This window comes from Dermacentor silvarum, chromosome 6 (assembly GCF_013339745.2).
Source record: "Dermacentor silvarum isolate Dsil-2018 chromosome 6, BIME_Dsil_1.4, whole genome shotgun sequence".
In the NCBI taxonomy this organism is placed as follows: Eukaryota; Metazoa; Arthropoda; class Arachnida; order Ixodida; family Ixodidae; genus Dermacentor; species Dermacentor silvarum.
Window position 1 is genome coordinate 122,963,207 of NC_051159.1, and position 16,249 is coordinate 122,979,455.

The following is a 16,249-nucleotide window of genomic DNA, read 5'->3' on the forward strand; positions in this document are numbered from 1 at the left end:
GCGGCTCCTGGGGTGCTTCTTCGTCCTCCGAGGCTGTCGAGGGGCCAAGTTCCTGCGACGGAAGGGGGTCAGGAGAAGGGAAAGGAGGACGTCTCTCCCTGCGTGGCCGGTACTGCCGCCACCGCTCTAGCACGTCCGGTGTAAGGACGAAGCCGGAACGGAGCCTATGCAGCAGCACCTGCCCCGCCCTGGGAAGACCCACGGGAAGTGGGTTTGGGTCTGGCGGGATACTCGCACGGAGTTTCCTCTTGCGTCGGTTGGCTGCTACTCTCAGAGCTCTATCTGGGTCATACGGTGGTCCTTTTGTCGTGCTCGTTGTGCTGGCGCTGAGGGTCTCTGAAGGATCCCGGGAGATGACGCGGTTGGAAAGAAGGGCGCGCGCCGCCTCATGGGCTCTCTCATTTCCCTCGATGCCCTGGTGACCAGGGATCCAATGAAGTGTTGCAGTGACCCCGCGGACCTCTGCACGCCTGAAGGCCTGCTTGACCAATAGAACTTCTGATGAGGCTGTGTGGCGAGACTTGCAAGCATGCAGCGCATATTGGGAGTCTGTGTATATATCGATGTGTTTTGCATGCGTGTTGCTTGAGACCTGGTCTACTGCCCAGCCTATCGCCCGGAGTTCAAGTTCAGTTGGGTCGTCGGCATCAGCAGTTATGAACGTAGAATGTGTCGCACAAGAACCGACTACGTGGTAGGCGACTGCTCCCTCACTGGTGCGTGGGTCGAAAGCTGCGTCAGTGTATACTTGTTCTTGGTTTGGTGGAGCATCTGCCAGACTCTGCGCATGACGCGCAGCAAATGCTGCTCGACGGTGCGCATGTTGTGCGCCCATGTTTCGAGGCGTTGGTGTAGTGTCGACGACAGCAATGTCATCCCAAGGTGGAATTTCCGATGGCAGTTGGGGTAAAGTTGATATGTCCTTTCCCATGTAGGTCAGTAGTGCCCTGCCTTGTCTGGTGTGCTTCAGGCGCTCCTCGTGGCCTGCCTTCGATGCTTCGATGGTTGCGCGGAGGGTAGGCAACTTCGCATATCGATGCAGCTCCTCGACACGTGTGTGCTTCGGGAGCCCTGTGATGATGCGAAGAGCTGCTCTGTGGAGTACCTCTAGCTTTGTCCAGTGCCGAGCAAGCAGGTCATAACAGCGTGCTCCGTAAATCGCTCGGGATGTCAGCAGAGCACTCACAAGTTTTCGGCATACGTCGGTACCAGCACCACCCATGCGGAAACAGATCCGTTTTATGAGGTGCATAGTCTTGTGCCACGTCCTGCGAAGGTCAGCGAGCCACGCATCCGCTGTGCCTGTGTGGTCAATAGGTATCCCGAGAACGCGCACTGGTTTTTCCGATCGCTGCAGTGTTTCGCCTCCGAGAGTGAGCGTGAGGGCAGCTTCATATTGCGCTGAATACAGCTGATAAAACTACCTTGAGTCGACCCCATGGCTGCTTCGCATACTACTCGGGGAATGAAAGCGGGAATGGTCAATTATTATAACTATGTTTTGAGGGAGGTGGTTCCAATCGATACAAGTTTTCGGCAAAAAAAAAAGGTTCAGAATATGTTACGGTTTTCCATCTTGGCACACATACCTTCTGTGCATGTTCAACACGTGACGAGATGATATGGTGGTGATTTTATCAAGAGCGTTTGAAGGTAATGATTGTGATAAAACGCTTTGTGGAACAAACAGAGGCGAGACAAATGCGGCGTGTTGCAAGTAGGGAAAGGTTAAACCCTGACTTCATGACACTGAACGTGCGCTTGTAGTCTGATGATATTAAACGTGAGCAGTGATATTGTATTGATTTTAGTTGGTTAGTTAAAGTGACGCTACCCGGATCCCAGATAATTGAAGTGTACTAAAAAAGTGGGTCAATATATGTAGTGTACAGTAACTTTTTTAGCGGAAGTGGTGCGTATGACGTGCAAATCTCGCTAAAAAGGTCCCGCCGTGATTTTAGAGCTTATGAACCGGCAAGGAGATAGTACAGTCGAACGCATTTATAACGGAGTGCTTGGGGCCTCCGAAATCATTCATTATACAGTTCACTTTGTTGTAAATCTCCGCGCACCGCACACCTCAACCGTGATTGAATATATTTATTCGTTATACTGGTCATTTCGTTGTAGAGGCGTTCGTTGTAGAAGCGCTCGACTGTATAGTGGTGTTGACGAAAGCGGTTGTGCAAGCATCGATGCACCGTACAGTTACAATTACTGCAAATGCTTGGCAGCATGTGGGGGTGAACTTTACGGTGATGCACTCTCTTGCTGTACTATGCGCCCGCAGCACGCTATCCTCGGGTTTCAACTCACTGGCCGCCGTCACGTGGGAGGACTTTCTTGTTTGCCATCTCAGTCTCACCTCTCGGCAGGAGGCGTACATCACCAAGCTCGTAGGTGGGTGTCATTCCAAGTGCCTTTTCTTACTAGCTGCCGAATGCTTAAAGGAGCCCTGAACCACTTTTTATAGAAGTGGAGAAAGGCATTTGAAGTGATAATAGGCATTTCAGAAATACTTAGCCGAAAAAGTACTTCAACGCGTTCAGCAGAAGCGGAGTTATTGGCAATCAAACATGGCTTCCGCTGTGTTCGCGCTCCTTCTTCAATGCCTTGCACTGCGAAGGCTACGGCGGAGTGGGGCGCGGCCACAACGCTCCGCCTTCTAAATGTTACCGTGGCACGCAGTTCAAATTTAATTTTGAAGGTTAACGTAGACGCCAAGACTTTCGGTTTTGGTGCCTACGACGCGCTAAACGCAAGCCAAACGTACTTGTCCTCAGCCAGCCGCCATGCGCTTAGCCAGTGGACTCGTGGCGGCACACCGCGGCGGCCACGGTATCTACGCTACGTAGCCGACCGCAGCTACCAATAGCAGCCGCGTGTGGGAATCCACTTTATTACGAAATAAAGCATCCAGAAAAGAGTGAGGAACATTACTTCTGTTTAAACGAGAGCGTTTGAGAGAAAGGTGACTTCGCGCTCCGCTTGCGAGTTCCACGCACCGCGTACGATAGCAAAACTTGGCTGAGATGTTCACAGCAGCATATATGCTACCCGCGAATTATGTTATTTCACCAAGCCCGATGGGGGGTTCCGGGCCCACTTAATGAAACTAGGAGCTTTACCAACGGCGGTTGAACCTAATTGACCGCCCAAAGATCCAACATACTCGGCTGCATCTATCGTTGCTGTGCCACCTCTCTGCAGAACGTGGGCAAACGAATTTGGGGAAGTATTTTTTAACGTTCCATTTCATTTTCCATTTTAATGCGTTTGCATTCTTAGGGTACATACATACATACTTTGACGCCGACTTGGAGCGCTAGGTATGTGCCACTCGGCCTGTGCTGGTCTTCAAAGAACCTCTTTGATGCCGACTTGGGTCACGAAAAGGATTCCTTAAATTTTGCCGATGCTGAGCGGAATCGAACCCACGCCACAAAGGTTCCTAGAGGACAGCAACCCAAAGTATAAGCACGCTGCGCCACAAATGCACTAGGTATGTGCCGCTTTTCGAAGAGCGCCTTTCATGCCAACGCTTTAGCGAGCTGCGCCATGAATGCACTGGGCATGTGCCGCTCTTCAATGAACGTCTAGCCAACTTGAGTCACCGAGTTTGTGCCAGTAAGTGTGCGGCAAACGAGGGAACAATTCTCAGCGTTCGCAAACACCGGCGCATCCCGCTTCTCGTCTCGGAGGCCACGCTCGAACTTCTCGGAAGTGCCACTAGATGGCGCAGCGAGTCCAGAAAGAAGCGCGAGAGAGGAGCCCGGCTGCCGCATGAGGCGTTTCTCAGTGTTCGCACGCATCGGCGCGCCATGCGTTTCAAAGGCGACGTGCACGCTTCGCGGCGGCGGCGCATTGATGTCGCCGATTTTTAAAGACGATAGTCTTTCTTGGGGAACTTAAACGCTGAAAATTTGGTCTGTCTGTCTGTCTGTCTGTCTGTTTGTCTGTCTGTCACCCGATTCAGCCACCCGGCCAAAGTTGGACCACTTGCTTACCGCCCACACTACTTAAACTGGTACGGCTGTTCATACTTGTGAACGTTATCGATCACAAAGTAAATATTACGCATATCTGAGGCGCAACATGACTAGGTAAGTATTAGGAGGTGTGTTCCTTTAATAGAAAATACATAGATACGTAACTCTAAAGACCCTAGTTTCTTAAGCTGCGCTGAAAATGCCATGCTATGCGCGATGAGGAACGACGTTCCCCGACTGCGCGCCGACGAGCGCCCTCTGCCATGGAGGAAGGAAACCCTCTGCACAAGCTCATGTTTCCCGATGTATTGCCAGATGGCGTCCATGTCTCACGCAGCGCCTCCTCAATTTTATCAATGCCAGCCAGATGCGGCCGATTCAACATAAAGGAAGCGCTGTCCGAGGCAGGGCAAAACATAAATGGCCGCTTGATGAAATAATGCGGTAAAATGAAATCTGTTCAAACAAACCTTCATGCCAGGTTGGAAATGGTACGAGAACAGCATCACGGGTGGCCGCGGATCAGACCAGCACTCATGTAGTACGGCCAGCAGAAGACTATCGTCTTTCGACGACATTTGGAGCGAAGCACGCAGATACGCGGCAAATTTTTTCTTATGGGAAGCGCTGAAGAGGAGTCCAGCTGCAGTACACGCCTCCGGGGGCTCCTATCCGGAACGCCGACGAGCAAACTCGTGGCACTGGGCGTGTGCAACACCACCCGGGAGATGGTGGAAGCACGTGCACCTCGTCGGTCAGCGACAGAGGCTGGCGCTCGCCCCTGCAGGAAGAGCCATGCTGACACGCCTAGGATACCCCACACGCGAACAGGGACACGAAACGACACTCGTGCTGCCAACACAAATCCAGGAACGCATACGCGTGGCTCCTACACCGCACAACATGCACCCCGAACATCACAGAAGCCCGTCGTCAGGCACGAGCCCAGGCCCTTCAGCGACGATACGAACGTGTCGAATCAGCAGTGTACACGGACGCCTCCCCTGACCCGGCAAGAAAAGCCGCGGCGGTCAACGTAGTCACTTGAAACTCTAGGAGCGACTGACCCTGACCGGTCGGCACCAGACACGTCCTCGAAGCGGAGGATAAGGCCACCGCCCTGGCCATAGTCTCTGCGCCCTGAGTTCGACACGTAACGGTAGTCTCCGACTACCAAACAGCATGCAGAAACTTCGCGAGGGGACGCGTATCCACGCACGCGAAACGACTACTCCTGACGCGAGAACTGCCACTCACAGATAGACTTAATCTGGACTCTGGGACACGAGTCCCTCGGCGGTAACAAGTGCGCAGACGCCGCAGCCCGAGCGCACACTATCCGGGTACTTCAACCCGAGGTACTCGACCGCGACCCGCTCACGCTACGATACAGTACGATACTACAGCACTACAGCACTAGAAACTCAGCAGACGCACGTACCTCCCTCCCGCCGCATGACACGCTCACAAGAGAGGACGCCGTTCTCCAGACGAACACGCACCCGCACCTCAGTAAACTACACCTCATGTACCCCGCCCTTTACTCCCGTCACTGCCCTCACTGAAGGGAGCACACGTTGTTAATGCACACCACATGGGCATGTTCCAGCACACCTAACATTCCCCCCGTTCCCGTCTTAAAGTGGAAAGCCGCGCTGTCCAGCTCGGACCCGAGCGACCAGCATAGGGATGGTCGATTAATTTTTCAAGCGAAGCTTGTATTGACTTACAAGTTTCGGTGGCGTTGTAGTCACACAAAAACTCACGTGTGACGCATACGGCATTGCATATGCGGATATGAGTCAGGGACAAGAAAAATAAACAGCAGGTGCGGGGAAAGCTGCGCCGGCGCCGGATCACGTGGCACGCGCGACCCGTTTGGTATGTCGCAGGGAGGAAAAGGGAAAGAATGGGGGTTGGCGCGCGCTCCGCCGGGCTTCCCTCGCCTCAGGGGCGTTCCGCCGAGACGCAGGCTGCGTTTGAGCAACACGCCGCCAACTCGCTCGGGAAAGGGCTCGTCGTCGACGTGCCGATTCTAGCGTGAGGGCTTCTGAAGCCCCGGCGAGACGTCGTCTTGCCCTCCAGGAACCCGACAACGGTGGTGCACGCCTCGGAAATGCTATAGCGCCAACTTAGCCGGTGCGACGGCCAGGTTTCAACTCGAGTCTCTCAACCGGAACTTCGGAATCAGCTGCAGTGCGTGTGACCGGTTGTGGTTCGAGCACAACGTGGTACTCGTCAGTGCAATCTGTTCCGAGGAACACCGGAGGAACACACGACAAGCTTCGCTTACCCCCCTTTTTTCGACAGGGGAGGGGCTGCTGATTTTTATTCGATTAACGATTAATCATTCATCACTTTAGCCTTTAATCGATTAATCGCTTTCGATGCATGGTGTTCCATCGATTATTTGATTAATATAAATTTTTGACGGGCACTTTTAAAAAGGTTGATACACAGTTATCTACTTTTGTACGACCCTATTTTAATGTTTGAGAGGTGGAACCAAGTTTGAAACATAATTGTATTAACGTTTGATAATGTATAAGCTTTAACATGTTAAAGACTAAATATAGTTCGCATTATAGTGGCTTTTGAAAAGGTAAACAATATCTATTATAAAATGGCACTTAGTGCAGAATTAAATAAGATACATATAGTACTATAGTGAATCCCTGTACTGTACAGTTAAGCTAGAAATAAGAAACTCGTTGACATTTTTGTATTGAATGAAGTTATCTCTCTCTTTCATACATTACTCGTTTTGGCGGTTGCAATACCTTGTGTTTTTACTTTACTATCGACAGTCATCGTGAGATGGGTTGGGCTGCAATTATTTATTTTCCTATGATGCGTAGCGCCTAGCGATAACAGCGGCGCGCACGCCTCCGAGCCACGTCTCAGCCGATTACAAAGAGCGAGAAAAACGAAAAAAAATTAATGGATCGTTAGAAAGTGCGGTCCTTGATTCTGATGAATATAGGGGGAAATAGCAGGTGTGTTATAAATAATAATGTTTGGCGTTTTTCCTTCGAATTCCAGCTGCCCTCTACGGACTGCTGACCATTGGCCTTGCGTTTGTCGCCGGTACAGTGGGATCCATCCTCAAAGTAAGCCAGGATTGTGTCAGCGTCAGGGGCGCTACACTTGCTGTGATATATGATATTTTTTTATTTCTTTTGCTTCCGACGTGCCTGAAAACAATTTTTGGTGCTAAAGTTCGGCATGCTTGCGGTTGGTATACTTGTATAGATCGCAGAGTGGAAATGTGATTCAGTGCATTTCAGCTTTTGCCTATGCTGAAGTAGTTATTTGCCGAAGTAAGACTGGATTGGGCCTGATGAAGTCACCTGTTGCGTCTACTTAGAACTCCACCGGCCGTAGTAAGTCCTTGGTCACAGACACGGCGTCTCGAACTGATCCACACTCACTGACGTCGGAACCCACTCGGCGCTTACACCGTCCGGACAAACCGCACGCTCAGAATGCTACAAACCCGCACGTAACCCACTCCGCGGTCCCTTAGCAGGATAGGTCCAGACTTCCCGCAGTCGTGCCCCAAATGCGGAGCCGATTCATGCTCTTCCGACCACATGCTCTGGCTGTGCCCAGCCCTAGAAAACTTTACACTTGACACCAAGGAACGGGGGAAGGGATTCCTCAGAAGCGACAAGCACCACATCCATCTCTAGGCACTCCAGAGGGTCCACGACATCGCAAAGGGACTTCGCCTTCCGGTGCCATCGTGGGCGGAGCCACCGGCTTGACTTGAGGGAGGGAGAGAGAGAGAGAAAGCACTTTATTTGCACCCGTCAGGGAGTATATGGGTGATCGGGATGAGACGCAGCTCCCCCTTTCACCGTCTACCTCCCCCCTAGACGTCGGCCGGAATCAGTTGGCTTCCGGCGGCGGCCTGGGCTTGACAGATGGCTTGTTTTTGCATGGGCTTGTTCTTCCTGGCTATGAAGGAAGGATTCCTATGACTCTTTGTTCCCATGTACACCGTTTAGCGCGGAGCCTTCGGCTCTCCCGGGTCACAGTTTCTCAGGACCAAATAAAGTTCTTGCCACCGTCTGGACCCGCACCGGTAGCAACTGGTTGATGGTCGGTGCGGGCGGGCGCCATCTTGCCTGCCTCCTGGTTCTGGTCGGGGAGGCCTCGCTACAGTGTAGCCTCGCATCTTGTCGACCGCCATCTTGCCCTCCTGCTTCGCGGCGGTGGCCTATTGCGTTCACCTGCGCAATTCCTCCATTTCCTGCTCTGTTTGTTCCTCTTCTTTTGCTACTTGTATCGCTTGCTGCAATGTCTATCAGGGTTCCAGTTGAAGTAATATTCGGCGAACGTGCGGCAAAGCGACGCTGCTGAACAACTGGTCCCGTAGCATTGTACTGGCTGCAGTCCCTAACTCGCAGCGACTTGCCAGCTTGTATAACACAGCAGTGAAATCCGTAGTAGTTTCGCCGGGCAAATGCGTTCGCTGCTTGAAGTGGTGATGCTGTAACACTTCATTGGTTGGCGTCTGGAAGTAATAATCAAGCAGCTTCAGTACCACTTCGTACGCGTCCGTAGACTCTGCGTTCGTTGCATCTTCGGTACTCCCCGTCTGCGTTCGAGCCTCTTGCAGCGTCTTGTTATGTCCAAGCCCTCAAACCCCAGGCATTCAGGAGTATCTTATTGTTGAATTTCAAAGTGGCCTCTTCAGCGGCCATATCCACGTAGGCCTGGAGGACGCGACGCCACTTCGCCCACGGTATGGGTGGAATGACTTAAAGTCTGAGAGGGAGAATAAACGTTTATTGTTGGTACCAAATGACCCAGCCTTGTGTCCTTAATATTTTTTTCTTTGAGAATTTCCAGGATGAACTCCACCAATGGTTTCCAGAGCTGCGGGTCGGAACCCGTTCGGGGAGCGATCCACTCTTCCCAGGATTTTGGTTGGAGGGGCGCGGGTATCTTCTTTATATAGTGCCTCTTTATGTGCTGCATGGCTGGGCATTCCCAAGGAGTCCGTTTGTTATTGCGATGTGCCTCACATTTTGAGCACTTGGGTGTACCTCGCAGTCTATGAAAATAGTGTTTCCAGTCTTCTGTTAGAAGTGCACCGGTTTGTGCTGTCATTATGATCACTGCTAGGCGTCTGGTTAGTATTCTGGATGGAACTGGTAGGGTGGTGTGGCTGTCTCGTAATTCCCGAAGAAGCGCCTTTATTTCGAGGGGAAACTATTTTCTGTGTAAGCAGAAGTCATTGGTGTTTGACCAGGGGATAGGAGGAGCCGGGTAATTGCATTCACTGGATAGGGCGTTTGCTTTGGCATTCCCCTTGATTCCCTGGTGGTCATGGCACACATCTTAGAGTAACCATTAACTTTTTGTTTGAAGTCATGAGGTCTAATTAGCTAATCGATGATAACAGAAAAAATGTACCCAGTTTGCGCAAAGCGACTATTAACAGAATACCGCGGGTCCCATCCACGTATCTAGTGGCCCCCTTTTTTTAAATAGCTTGGCCCACGTTGGATGGTACACCCTGTTTAATACGAGAAAGACAATAAAAATATATATTTAGGATTATTTTATTACAAGGAGAGCGCTGATTAGCACAGAATTTACGCGCTTCATTTTCAGGACATTGTCTTTGCAGGCAGCCTTCGCAATGTCTGGTGCTCTGTCTGGTCCTTTACTGGGGGTCTTCACGATGGGACTGCTCTTTCCCGTAAGCAACAAGAAGGTACGTTCAAGCAAGACGGTGTCCTGACAAGGCGCCGCCTTTGTGTAAATCTTAGCAGCGCGGAAAGATTTGATTGTGTTTCTCCAACTAGCCCAACGTCAAGATTTTCTAAGGCGTTAGGTTTAGCCAGTGATCTTGCGTACTCTGTACAGAGAAGTCAAATAAGTATAAAATATAACGAACGCCTTTAATGGGCACGTAACTACATAGCGTGCAAAATACGCTGGAAATGTGGGTGAAACGCCTTATCGTCGAACGATAAATCTTGACGTGCGTGGCTCCCTGAAAGCGGCTAGAGTGCGCGATTAGAGTTAGCGATTGCCACCGGGGAAGAGCTAGGCGCTTTTTCTCGTAGCAGTCGAGCTATGTTATGCTGCACACCGATCAATCATCGCGAACATCCCGTCACGAAATGTGAAATTCAGAACAATGGAATGTCAGCACATATGTTCCTTCTACAATCGGAAAACCGGTGGCTAAGGATGTTTTTTCAATGCAGCCAGTCATGACGCCGCAGCCCAACTATATTAAATAAGTAATATAATGACCAATATTTTGCTTGTCGGCAGCTTTGTTACAGTTTAGTTAGTTAATAGAATTTAAGTTTATATTTTAATGCAATAAGTCTCAATGAAATTGGTTTAGTGGATGTCAAACGGGAAAATTATCACGTTTCATGTACTCTAGAATAGGAAGGGTACCAGCTACAGCTAGCAATAATTCGAACGGCGGCAACGACCATTTTACTTTATTTCGAGAGGAGGGGAGAATATGTACACTGCGTACCACACTTTGAGGCTACGCCTATTTAGTAATAAAGCGCTACTAAGCACTAGGTCGCGGTTTCGACTTCCGGCTGCGTCGGCCGCATTTCAATGCAGGCGGAAGGCGAAAGTGCTCGTGTACCATTGGGTGCACGTCGCCCGGAGCCCCCTACTACTGTCTGCCCCGTAATCATATCGTGGTTTTGGCACGTAAGATAACTAAAATGTTTAGTTGTAAAGCTAAGTTCGCGTGCAATCTTCAGCCGTTAGACGCAAGTTGACGACATGATGCGTCAGGCAGGGTTCTATTGAAAAAAGACTGATCGGCAGACGTTTTCAAATGTAAGTTATATATATTCAGCGTTGGAATACTCGACTCTCTCAAGAGTAAGAAACACGTACGATGCTGCCATATAGATGGGTTTAAGTAGTCGTTAGCTTGTCCGTATTTGGGGTTGACAGTATACTGAAATAAACAAATAATACTTTAAGCGAAGTGCTTTGCGTTCTTGAAATGGTTTGCCTGCAGACAACTCATATACACACAGCAGAAGATCTTGTTCTCGGCCTATAGTCGGCGCTTTACTAAAGTGCACGAAAGAAGAAAAGACGTCACAGATACAGGAACGAAAACGACACAGGCGGTGTCGTCGTTTTCGTCTGTCTGTGTGTCGCCTTATGCAGACAGTGGTCAAGAAAGACCGTGAGGCCACGACCCCGTTAGCTATGCATAACCGTTTCATAGCCTTCAGAGTAAACGTCTGAAGAGTTCCAATACTGCGTCCAAATAAACATTTTGCGAGGACAGCCACTGGCTTATATACCATTCTCTCAGACGCAGCGCACATTTTCAACTCTCAGGGCGCCCTAGCAGGCCTGCTACTGGGCGAGGCCATGTGCCTGTGGGTGGTGGTGGGGTCTCTGCTGTACGGTTCACCGAGCGAGGACCTTGCCACGTCCGTCGAAGGGTGCGAAACCGGGCCACTTCCAGTCGTCGGTGGTAACTTCAACGTGTCGCGGCACCCGTCACCGGTGGAGCCAGAGTGAGGGTCTACTTACCTTTCTTGGTTTCTCGCAAACAAACATCTCGGGAGGCTTCTGGCCTCTTCCACTAAAATTACCTTCTTGATTTTACTCATTGGGTAGAAAAGCCATTTTTATGTAACCGTCGTGACGAGTTGCGAGCCCGCAAAGGCAGGCTTCGCCTGCAAACGAGTAACAGTAAGGAAAAGCAAGCTTGTCAGGGGAAGCGGTGTAACTTATTCTCGGTTTTCAAGGAGGCAGCCCAAGCAAGAGGGTTCCTGGAGTAAGGAATCCTCTCACCTAGCGTGAACCGGGTCATGACTCGGATTACTGTTTCAGAAAATAAGTTTGTTTCTCTCTCTCAATTTCTGTAGACCACTTTCAGTGATATCATTCTAAGCGTGCTGTGATTAGCCAGATTAGCAGAAACGAATGACTCAGCTGCTATCAGGATTATTCTCGCGTGTACACATTATTCTCGAGCGTATACACAGGGTGCCCATCGCAACAGTGAGATGTAAAAAAGAGCTACGGCACTTGACAGTCATTTTGACCCTAGAGAGCTGAGTGAGTGAGTGAGTGAGTGAGTGAGTGAGTGAGTGAGTGAGTGAGTGAGTGAGTGAGTGAGTGAGTGAGTGAGTGAGTGAGTGAGTGAGTGAGTGAGTGGAGTTCTAGAAAAGTTTTAACAACATAGAGAACAACCATTGCTAGGGTGGTCGCTATGCCTATTTGCGAGGGCAGCCACAAATATTTCAGCGACATGTGCTTGTTAAAAATTCTTCGCCTTTAAGTGTGGAACGCGATAGCGTTATCGGGCCGCGTTCGCATCGCATTTTTCATTGAGTAGGCTTCACTGCAACACAGAACTTGGGAAAGCCAGCTTACAAAGACCAAGCTTACACCGATCCCCTTAAAGTTGGCTTCACTTTTAAACAGAAATGCATTGCTGGGAAGACGTTTTTTCAGGGCAATATAAGTCGGCTTATATTAAAATGTGAAGGCCCTAGCACTTCCTTTATTATTTTATTGTTTGCTATTGCCCCGACGCGCGCACGTGTCCAAAACGCATTAGTCAAGCGAAGTCCGAATTTGACCTGCCGAGGATGCGAGCGCCATCTGGACATGCATTTCACAACTAACCTATCCGAGCGCGCAGCTGTTGGTATGGTAGGAATGCCGGTAAAGGGGTTTGTGTTTTAGTTTCCTCATAACAGAATTATGTTTTCTCGTACATTCAAATTACAATCCGACGCCACCATGGTTGTAGGTTGTGGTAAAGTCGTACTTTACCATTTTTCTGACGGAGTTCACTGTGAGAAATTCAATTTCTGTTCACTAACACCTTGCGCCACACGGAAGGCCTGCGCGGTCTGGGGTCGGGGTGGCTGGGGTTGATTGACAAGAATATTTGAGGCTGCTAATAGACTTTAATCTTCCTTTAGCGGAATCTATCTCATTGGCTGAGTGGTAAGAGTGATTGGCATTGTTTTAGAAAGTACATTGTCGTTGATTAAATATATTATATCTCTTTTCATAATATAGGTGTAGCGATGAAAGGACAAATCACTCTTTTTCCGGCCACGGTGGCCGCATTTCGATGGGGGCGAAATGCGAAAACACCCGTGTACTTAGATTTAGGTGCACGTTAAAGAACCCCAGGTGGTCAAAATTTCCGGAGTCCCCCACTACGGCGTGCCTCATAATCAGAACTGGTTTTGGCACGTAAAACCCCATAATTTAATTTTAACTCTTTTTCCGTGCATTTCTTTATATTATAACATTGAGAGAAATTCTAAGGGCATTCCGTATTCACAAAGACATAAACATGGGCCGTATTATCGTTTGATCATTTTCTGGAACACTTTCACTTTTGTGTGACGTGAAATCTTACATGACGCATTGCTACAGCAACGGATCCAAGTGTTTTTGATAATGTTTTTCTGTGTTTAACAGCGTCGCCATGTTAATTGATACTTTCCGTAAAAAAATGCACTTTCACAATACCTGGTCTTCATGCTTGATAAATTTCTTAACTGCACTTTTTTTTTTTTTAGTATTCGCAGCCATTTTCAGCGCATTCTAGCGGATCTTCAGTGCAGTTATGGTGGACTCCTTGCAAGAAAAAGTAACATCAGTGGTAGAAATGTGTACTATATACCTCTCAGTTTTGCGTGTTTCGTGTGTATTTAGCTTAACGTGGCCGCTATAAAACGTTCTTTCATTATCATAACAATGCGATAGAACATAGGAAGCACACTTTAGCACTTCCTGCGTCGCTTCCTATACGAGGCAGATCATCGCCCGTGAAAGGGTACCGGAGTCTCCGCATAATAAAATTGCACTTTCAAGTTTCGCGCCAACACAAGCGTCTGGAAAATAACGCTCACAGTCGTCACACTTCTGTTTGTCCAGGGGGCTTCTCAAGCTGTACCACCTGTCTCATTTATTCGTTCCGGTCCTAGGATTCTGCGTCACTATGACAGCGGGCATCATTGTCAGCATCCTTACAGGTGAGCGTGTCACGGTGCTGTCCGGCTTGTGGCACTCTTCGTTTCAGCAGCTTTTAAGCATGAAATACTTTTTCACCCGGCAATTGCCGATGGTGATCAAACAAAGAAGTAATAGCTTCAGTACACAAAATGCAGATTTTTTTTTTAAAGATGAACAGGTGCTTTATGAACAGGAGATCAGAGACTGCACACGCAAAAAAAAAAAAAAAGCACAAGTGAGAGACGTTTGGCTACTTTATCGGTTCATAGAAATCTTACTATAAAATTATCCTAACGTCTTCTTCAACGCACAACACATTTATTTGTTTATTAAATTAGTTTACTAGTAATTGCCTATTTAGCGTATACGAAAGAAGAGTATCAACGCAACAGCAACACGAAGAAACATATAACCTTGGTCCCAAAAATAGACAAAAAAATAATAAATGCTCGGTTAGGTGGAGTTAACTGCGTTGACAGATTTCAATGCGCGAAAACGATCTCTTCCTATCAACCATGTTACTTGCTACAATGGGTCGTTGTTTCTTTGCTGTTTTTTTTTTCACTTATGCTTAATACAATAACCACCCATTACTTAGGGCCTGAACCTTCGGACATTATGTAATGAGAATGTGCAAGTAATTAAATTTTAATGCAAAAGCATTATATGTCCCATTACGCGGAAATCCATCGGCGGCGTGGCCGAGCGATGGTACCAAAAATAGCCGACGGCGCAAAGAGTAAAAAAGTGGTCGCAGTTTCACCTGAAAGGCGAAGCATCAATTGCGATAGCAAATTTGTTGAGAGCTATACGGAGTAATGATAATAGCTTGATCAGCTGTATAAACTTGGACATGCAGCAGCACCGGCAACACGCAGAACTAATGTCGACGCTGTCGGCGTTTTGCCAGCGTTCACACAAAATGCGTGCGGCGTTGCTGACTGTTGCTGGAGCCTCTGATATAAATAGGCACTTGGTGCCACAGCTAAACGTCCCCTCCCTTTCCTTTTCGAACTTTGCGAACTTTTCAACTCGCAAAGTTCGGGATTCGCAGTCTTCTTAACTGACTCACCAGTCACATAGATATACTGCGTCCGCCCGCACTTTAACTGAGAAATAGTCACTCTCGCCTAAGATACGCCGAACTGCGCACAAAGAAAACATATGTGCGCTAACTTACCGCATGCGCGATACTGCAGGAGGTAACGGACGTACGAAAGACGCCCACCTATACGTGGAATGCGTCGCCCGACGCGTGATGGTCTGCGAGGAAAAGGCACAAGAATTGGACAACCTAAAGGTAAGCCTTCTTTTCCTTCCTGATTTTACAGAACGTACCCTGTTACGCAGTCGACAATCCTCATGTGCGTCCTCCTATTAATACGCTGGCTCACCTTGCCAGCGCATCAGCCGCGTTTCCGATTGAGGCGGCGACGAGAACTGAAATAAGCGCGAAAATGGGCCATACATGCACGAAACACGGCGTCAGCGATACAAAAAAAAGGGGTCGCGTTTCACTTAAACCGGGACACGGTTACATTACAATTTATTAACATCGATTGACCAAATAACACCCTCGTTACGCTTTAATCGCACTTAATTTTTCTTCTTTGGCTGAAGTGAGGCGAGCCTAAAAGATGCGGTAAAAATGCTGCCGTGCCATAACAATCCGCTAAACGCGTCAAGAAAAAGATCGCGGTTATTAGCTCAGCCACGTGTTCAAAATAAAGAAAATGAAAGAGAAAAAAAAAAACTGATTGAGAACGTAAAACTGAAACGTTGCCGAAGGAAAACATCGCGGTCGTTCCGTTACTATATGCATGTTTCAATGCAGCCTTGTTTTTTATTTATTTAACTAGAATACAACGTTGCAGTGTTAAGACAGAAACACAATTAACATAAATATGATCACCAACGATGAAGCGCTTCTTCTTTACAATGTCGATAACCTGGTGCATGGTCAAATAAAGCTCGGACATTGTCCGACAAAATGTCCGAGTTCTGCAGCACAATGGCGCAACAGCTCTAAAACTGCACCTTGACACGATTCGGTTTTTGTTTAATATGCCACGAGCGCCCTAATCATGCCCATAAGCCAAGCGAATAGATAAGCTTAGACACGAGGAAGCTCACAAGTTTCTTCAGTTTCATATAAGAAAAACTAAAACTAAGAGGTTTTTGTACACATTTTATTGCGATAGCAATTATGCGCCAACTCGAGGCGCGCTCTCGCGTCGCTGTGCCATCCCGTAGCA

At 48.6% G+C, this 16,249-nt stretch overlaps 1 protein-coding gene across 2 annotated transcripts in view; it reads left to right on the plus strand.

Annotated features, from left to right (window-relative positions):
- Positions 1-15,390, plus strand: part of LOC119456863 (sodium-coupled monocarboxylate transporter 2-like) — a 53,521-nt gene extending 38,131 nt beyond the window's left edge. For both annotated transcript variants that reach the window (XM_049669441.1, XM_049669442.1), the window contains exons 10-15: positions 2,291-2,400; positions 7,032-7,099; positions 9,631-9,717; positions 11,343-11,524; positions 13,917-14,014; positions 15,194-15,390. In XM_049669441.1, the coding sequence (XP_049525398.1) occupies positions 2,291-2,400; positions 7,032-7,099; positions 9,631-9,717; positions 11,343-11,524; positions 13,917-14,014; positions 15,194-15,375 (727 nt within the window). In that variant the 3' untranslated portion in view covers positions 15,376-15,390. The remainder of the gene's footprint in view (positions 1-2,290; positions 2,401-7,031; positions 7,100-9,630; positions 9,718-11,342; positions 11,525-13,916; positions 14,015-15,193) is intronic.
- Positions 15,391-16,249: the final 859 nt, after the last annotated feature.